This window comes from Macrobrachium rosenbergii, chromosome 31 (assembly GCF_040412425.1).
Source record: "Macrobrachium rosenbergii isolate ZJJX-2024 chromosome 31, ASM4041242v1, whole genome shotgun sequence".
NCBI lineage: Eukaryota > Metazoa > Arthropoda > Malacostraca > Decapoda > Palaemonidae > Macrobrachium > Macrobrachium rosenbergii.
Window position 1 is genome coordinate 8,854,128 of NC_089771.1, and position 7,500 is coordinate 8,861,627.

The window sequence follows — 7,500 nt, forward strand, 5'->3', positions numbered from 1 at the left end:
AAGAGAAAGAGGGAATAGGAAGAAAAGGAGAAGAGGAAGAAGTAGAAGGAAAGGAAGACAAGAAGAGGTGGTGGGGATGAAGAAGAGAAAGAGGAATAGGGAAGAGAAGGAGAAGAGGAGAAAGAGAAGGAAAGGAAGAGAAGAAGAGGTGGTGGGGGATGGAAGAAGAGAAAGAGGGAATAGGAAGAAAAGGAGAAGAGGAAGAAGTAGAAGGAAAGGAAGACAAGAAGAGGTGGTGGGGGATGGAAGAAGAGAAAGAGGGAATAGGAAGAGAAGGAGAAGAGGAGAAAGTAGAAGGAAAGGAAGAGAAGAAGAGGTGGTGGGGGATGGAAGAAGAGAAAGAGGGAATAGGAGGAGAAGGAGAAGAGGAAGAAGTAGAAAGAAAGGAAGAGAAGAAGAGGTGGTGGGGGATGGAAGAAGAGAAAGAGGGAATAGGAGGAGAAGGAGAAGAGGAAGAAGTAGAAGGAAAGGAAGAGAAGAAGAGGTGGTGGGGGATGGAAGAAGAGAAAGAGGGAATAGGAAGAAAATGAGAAGAGGAAGAAGTAGAAGGAAAGGAAGCGAAGAAGAGGTGGTGGGGGATGGAAGAAGAGAAAGAGGGAATAGGAGGAGAAGGAGAAGAGGAGAAAGCAGAAGGAAAGGAAGAGAAGAGGTGGTGGGGATAGAAGAAGAGAAAGAGGAATAGGAAGAGAAGGAGAAGAGGAGGAAGTAGAAGGAAAGGAAGAGAAGAGGTGGTCGGGGGATAGGAAGAAGAGAAAGAGGGAATAGGAGGAGAAGGAGAAGAGGAAGAAGCAGAAGGAAAGGAAGAGAAGAGGTGGTGGGGATAGGAAGAAGTGAAAGAGGGAATAGGAGGAGAAGGAGAAGAGGAGAAAGCAGAAGGAAAGGAAGAGAAGAGGTGGTGGGGATAGGAAGAAGAAGAAAAGAGGAATAGGAGGAGAAGGAGAAGAGGAGGAAGTAGAAGGAAAGGAAGAGAAGAGGTGGTGGGGATAGGAAGAAGAGAAAGAGGGAATAGGAGGAGAAGGAGAAGAGGAGGAAGCAGAAGGAAAGGAAGAGAAGAGGTGGTGGGGGATAGGAAGAAGAGAAAGAGGGAATAGGAGGAGAAGGAGAAGAGGAGGAAGCAGAAGGAAAGGAAGAGAAGAGGTGGTGGGGGATAGGAAGAAGAGAAAGAGGGAATAGGAGGAGAAGGAGAAGAGGAAGAAGCAGAAGGAAAGGAAGAGAAGAGGTGGTGGGGGATAGGAAGAAGAGAAAGAGGGAATAGGAGGAGAAGGAGAAGAGGAGAAAGCAGAAGGAAAGGAAGAGAAGAGGTGGTGGGGGATAGGAAGAAGAGAAAGAGGGAATAGGAGGAGAAGGAGAAGAGGAGGAAGTAGAAGGAAAGGAAGAGAAGAGGTGGTGGGGGATAGAAGAAGAGAAAGAGGAATAGGAGGAGAAGGAGAAGAGGAGGAAGCAGAAGGAAAGGAAGAGAAGTGGTGGTGGGGATAGGAAGAAGAGAAAGAGGGAATAGGAGGAGAAGGAGAAGAGGAGGAAGCAGAAGGAAAGGAAGAGAAGAGGTGGTGGGGGGATAAGAAGAAGAGAAAGAGGGAATAGGAGGAGAAGGAGAAGAGGAGGAAGCAGAAGGAAAGGAAGAGAAGAGGTGGTGATAGGAAGAAGAGAAAGAGGGAATAGGAGGAGAAGGAGAAGAGGGGGAAGCAGAAGGAAAGGAAGAGAAGAGGTGGTGGGGAGAGGAAGAAGAGAAAGAGGGAATAGAGGAGAAGGAGAAGAGGAAGAAGCAGAAGGAAAGGAAGAGAAGAGGTGGTGGGGATAGAAGAAGAGAAAGAGGGAATAGGAGGAGAAGGAGAAGAGAGGGGAGAAGGAAAGGAAGAGAAGAGGTGGTGGGGGATAGGAAGAAGAGAAAGAGGGAATAGGAGGAGAAGGAGAAGAAGAAGAAGCAGAAGGAAAGGAAGAGAAGAGGTGGTGGGGGATAGGAAGAAGAGAAAGAGGGAATACTAGGAGAAGGAGAAGAGAGAAAGTAGAAGGAAAGGAAGAGAAGAATTGGTAATAGATAGGAAGAAGAGAAAGAGGAATAGGAGGAGAAGGAGAAGAGGAGGAAGCAGAAGGAAAGGAAGAGAAGAGGTGGTAATAGGAAGAAGAGAAAGAGGGAATAGGAAAAAGAAGGAGAAGAAGAAGCAGAAGGAAAGGAAGAGAAGAGGTGGTGGGGAGGAAGAGAAGAAGAGGGAATAGAAGGAGAAGGAGAATTCAAGAAGCAGAAGGGAAAGGAAGAGAAGAGGTGGTGGGGATAGGAAAGAAGAGAAAGAGGGAATAGGAGGAGAAGGAGAAGAGGAGGAATGCCAGAAGGAAAGGAAGAGAAGAGGTGGTGGGGATGATAAAGAAGAGAAAGAGGAATAGGAGGAGAAGGAGAAGAGGAGAAAGCAGAAGGAAAGGAAGAGAAGAGGTGGTGGGGACAGGAAGAAGAGAAAGAGGAATAGGAGGAGAAGAAGAGGAGGAATAGAAGGAAAGGAAGAGAAGAGGTGGTGGGGATAGGAAGAAGAGAAAGAGGGAATAGGAGGAGAAGGAGAAGAGGTCCCCAAGAAGGAAAGGAAGAGAAGAGGTGGGGGATAGGAAGAAGAGAAAGAGGAATAGGAGGAGAAGGAGAAGAGGAGAAAGTTTTCTGAAGGAAAGGAAGAGAAGAATTGGTGGGTGATAGGAAGAAGAGAAAGAGGAATAGGAGGAGAAGGAGAAGAAGAATAGAAGCAGAAGGAAAGGAAGAGAAGAGGTGGTGGGGGATTTAATCCCCCGAGAAAGAGGGAATAGAGAAGGAGAAGAGGAAGAAGCAAATAAAGGAAGAGAAGAGGTGGTGGGGATAGGAAGAAGAGAAAGAGGGAATAGGAGGAGAAGGAGAAGAGGAGAAAGTAGAAGGAAAGGAAGAGAAGAATTGGTGGGTGATAGGAAGAAGAGAAAGACGGAATAGAAGGAGAAGGAGAAGAAGAAGAAGCAGAAGGAAAGGAAGAGAAGAGGTGGTGGGGGATAGGAAGAAGAGAAAGAGGGAATAGGAGGAGAAGGAGAAGAGGAAGAAGCAGAAGGAAAGGAAGAGAAGAGGTGGTGGGGGATAGGAAGAAGAGAAAGAGGGAATAGGAGGAGAAGGAGAAGAGGAGAAAGTAGAAGGAGAAGAAATACAGAAGAAATAGAAGAAGAGAAAGTAGAAGGTTAGGTGGAAAGGGAAGGAAAGAAAGGGGAAGACGAGGGAGAATAAGGAGAAGGAGAAGAAATGGAAGGAAAGGCAGGAAGAGAAGGAGGGACAGAAAAAAGAGCATTAGAAGAAGAAGGAGAAGGAGAAGGAGAAGAAGAACTAGTAGTTTCTAACTTACCTAAAGCTAATAAATCGGGATAAAGTCCATTTCCTTTAATTTGTGGGGGGTTGTGGAGGTGGTGGGTATCTTCTAGGTTCTGGGTACTGGGAACTTCAGTCCCATTGGAGGAGACCCAGGGTACTGTTGACTTCCATCATTGGAGGAGACCCAGGGTTTTGTTGACTTTCGGGTCCCATTGGGGCATCAGCATATTGTTGACTTCCGGGTCCCGTTGGAGGAGCATGAGGGTATTCTGTATGACCAGGTCCTAATGGGGGCCCAGTCTATCTCTAGTGGGTCCATGCCAGGTCCAGGTCCTTGAGGCATTTGGGCTTGGATATCCATGCTGTTCCCAGCCTTGTTGTCCCAAGCCTTGTTGTCCCCAGCCTTGTTGTCCCCCCAGCCTTGTTGTCCCCCCAGCCTTGTTGTCCCCAGCCTTGTGGTACCCAGCCTTGTGGTCCCCAGCCTTGTGGTCCTGGACCCATTTCGGTTTGGACCGTAAGGGCCGTGAGGGGAGGAGGAGAAAGGGTTGGTCAGACGGACTGACGTTGATGCCTTTTTTCTGTAGGTCGTTAGCCAACCGTTTCTGTTCCTTTTTCTTTCGCTTCTCTTTCTTCTTCCTGTCCTTCACGCCTAGCAGTCTGTTCATTTCTCCTTTATTCAGAGGCATGGAAAAGGTCGCCGATTATCCGGATGGCATTTGCTTCCATTTTGTCTAATTCTCCCATCTCAATGATGGCCCAATAAGGAGAGAGGAAAGGGGAAGGAGGAGGGGAAGGAGGAGAAGGAGGAGGAGGATCAGAGGGAGGAGAAGAAGGAACAGAGGAGTGAGGAGAAGGAGGAACAGAGGAGTGAGGAGAAGAAGGAACAGAGGAGTGAGGAGAAGGAGGAGCAGAGGGAGGAGAAGAAGGAACAGAAGAGTGAAGAGAAGGAGGAGCAGAAGAGGGAGGAGAAGAAGGAACAGAGGAGTGAGGAGAAGGAGGAGCAGAAGAGGGAGGAGAAGAAGGAACAGAGGAGTGAGGAGAAGGAGGAGCAGAAGAGGGAGGAGAAGAAGGAACAGAGGAGTGAGGAGAAGGAGGAACAGAGGAGTGAGGAGAAGAAGGAACAGAGGAGTGAGGAGAAGGAGAAAGACAGAGGAGAGAGAGGAGAAGAAAGAACAGAGGAGTGAGGAGAAAAAGAGGAACAGAGGAGGAGGAGAGAGAAGAAGGAACAGAGGAGTGAGGAGAAGGAGGAGCAGAGGGAGGAGAAGAAGAACAGAGGACTGAGGAGAAGGAAGAACAGAGGAGTGAGGAGAAAGAAGGAAAGGGAGGAGGAGAAAGAGGAACAGAGGAGTGAGGAGAAAGAAGGAACAGAGGAGGAGAGAAGGAGGAGAGAGGAGGAGAAGAAAAGAACAGAGGAAGGGGAGGAGAAAGAGGAGCAGAAGAGGGAGGAGAAGAAGGAACAGAGGAGTGAGGAGAAAGAGGAGCAGAAGAGGAGGAGAAGAAAAAACAGAGGAGTGAGGAGAAGGAGGAAGACAGAAGAGGAGAGGAGAAGAAGGAACAGAGGAGTGAGGAGAAGGAGGAACAGAGGAGTGAGGAGAAGAAGGAACAGAGGAGTGAGGAGAAGGAGGAACAGAGGAGTGAGGAGAAGAAGGAACAGAGGAGTGAGGAGAAGGAGGAACAGAGGAGTGAGGAGAAGAAGGAACAGAGGAGTGAGGAGAAGGAGGAACAGAGGAGTGAGGAGAAGGAGGAGCAGAGGGAGGAGAAGTGAGGAACAGAGGAGACAGTGTGAGAAGGAGGAGCAGAGGGAGAAGAAGGAACAGAGGAGTGAGGAGAAGGAGGAAAAGAGTAGTGAGAGGAGAAGAAGGAAAGAGGAGTGAGAGAGGAGAAGGAGAAAGACAGAGGAGGAGTGAGGAGAAAGAAGGAACAGAGGAGTGAGGAGAAGGAGGAACAGAGGAGTGAGGAGAAAGGAGTGTGAGAGGGAGGAGAAGAAAACAGAGGAGAGAGGAGAAGGAGGAGACAGAGGAAAGGAGTGAGGAGAAAGACAGGAACAGAGGAGTGAGGAGAAGGAGGAGTGAAGAGGGAGGAGAAGAAGGAAACAGAGGAGAAGGAGAAGGAGGAGCAGAAGAGGGAGGAGAAGAAGGAAAAGAGGAGTGAGGAGAAAGACAGGAGAGAAGAGGGAGGAGAAAGAAGTGAACAGAGAGAGTGAGGAGAAGGAGGAACAGAGGAGTGAGGAGAAGAAGAACAGAGGAGTGAGGAGAAGGAGGAACAGAGGAGGAGGAGAAGAAGGAACAGAGGAGAGGAGGAGAAGGAGGAACAGAGGGAGGAGGAGAAGAAGGAACAGAGGAGTGAGGAGAAGGAGGAGCAGAGGGAGGAGAAGAAGGAACAGAGGAGTGAGGAGAAGGAGGAACAGAGGAGTGAGGAGAAGAAGGAACAGAGGAGTGAGGAGAAGGAGGAACAGAGGAGTGAGGAGAAGAAGGAACAGAGGAGTGAGGAGGAGGAGGATCAGAGGGAGGAGGAGAAGAAGGAACAGAGGAGTGAGGAGAAGGAGGAACAGAGGAGTGAGGAGAAGAAGGAACAGAGGAGTGAGGAGAAGGAGGAGCAGAAGAGGGAGGAGAAGAAGGAACAGAGGAGTGAGGAGAAGGAGGAACAGAGGAGTGAGGAGAAGAAGGAACAGAGGAGTGAGGAGAAGGAGGAGCAGAGGGAGGAGAAGAAGGAACAGAGGAGTGAGGAGAAGGAGGAGCAGAGGAAGGAGGAGAAGGAGGAAGAACAGGGATAGTAGGAGGAGAAGGAGGATCAGATAAAGCAAGAGGAGGAGGAGGATTAGAGAAAATAGGGGAAGAAAGAACAGGCGAAGCAGGACCAAGCAATTCAGGATCATGAATAGGAGGCTCTGGAATCAGTTGGCGCTGTTTCGCCTAGTTTTCTGAGGAAGTCTCCTATTTTCCGCCTAGGTTTGGATTGGCTTCTTCCTTATCTGCACCTTCTTCTTCTCTTTTTACCCTCGTCCAGTTCAGAGAGAAGAGCTTATGCTCAATCATGGTACAATTGGTCCACTTGAGTTCTCAGGTCTTCCTCAGCCGTAGGGGAGAAGGGATGGGGTGAAGAATTGGGAGGAGAGACAGAGGAAGGGGAGACGGAGGAAGGAGAGACAGAGGAAGGGGAGACGGAGGAAGGAGAGACAGAGGAAGGGGAGACGGAGGAAGGAGAGACAGAGGAAGGGGAGACGGAGGAAGGAGGAGGTGAAGGAGAAACGGAGGAAGGAGAGACAGACGAAGCAGAGACAGATGAAGGAGAGACAGAGGAAGGAGGAGGTGAAGGAGAAACGGAGGAAGGAGAGACAGACGAAGGAGAGACAGAGGAAGGAGGAGGTGAAGGAGAAACGGAGGAAGGAGAGACAGACGAAGGAGGAGGTGAAGGAGGAATAGAGGAAGGAGAAGGAGAGGAAGGAAGAGGTGAAGGAGAAATAGGAGAAGGAGATTGAGAGGTGGGAGGAATAGAAGCTGAGGAAGAAGGAAGAGAAACAGAAGGAGAGACAGAGGAAGGAGGAGGTGAAGGAGAAACGGAGGAAGGAGAGGCAGAGGAATGAGGAGGTGAAGGAGGAATAGAGGAAAGAGAAGGAGAGGAAGGAAGAGGTGAAGGAGAAATAGGAGAAGGAGAAGGAGAAGGAGAGGTGGGTATGGTACGGATATGGGAATGGAACGGATATGGGTAATGGGTATCTGTATGGGCATGGTATAGATATGGTATGGGTATGGTACCCATGGATATGGGAACTAGCAAATGCGAGCGAATAGCCACAGCATCTGCTAGTGTGTGTGTTGTGTACTGTATGTATATATATATATATATATATATATATATATATATATATATATATATATATATATATATATATATATATATATATATATATATATATATGTATATATTATATATGTATATATATATATATATATATATATATATATATATATATATATATATATATATATATATATATATATATATATATTATTTATATATATATATATATATATATATATATATATATATATATATATATATATATATATATATATATATATATATAATATATATATATATCCTATCACACATTTTCTCACAGGTGAAAAATAGAGACGGGTGTAATTTTGACCTTCTTAGTTTTACTTTATTTCTGCCATTGACATCAGTGGCTT

At 47.3% G+C, this 7,500-nt stretch overlaps 1 protein-coding gene across 1 annotated transcript; it reads right to left on the bottom strand.

Annotated features, from left to right (window-relative positions):
* Positions 1-232: 232 nt before the first annotated feature.
* Positions 233-6,339, bottom strand: LOC136855274 (uncharacterized; the record flags this gene model as incomplete). The annotated part of the gene is made up of 4 exons (XM_067132176.1): positions 6,282-6,339; positions 5,749-6,191; positions 5,659-5,706; positions 233-631 (listed from the first exon to the last, which is right to left on the bottom strand). Coding segments are annotated over exons 1-4 (948 nt in total), but the record flags the coding sequence as incomplete, so codon positions are not given.
* Between the last annotated feature and the right edge of the window lie 1,161 nt (positions 6,340-7,500).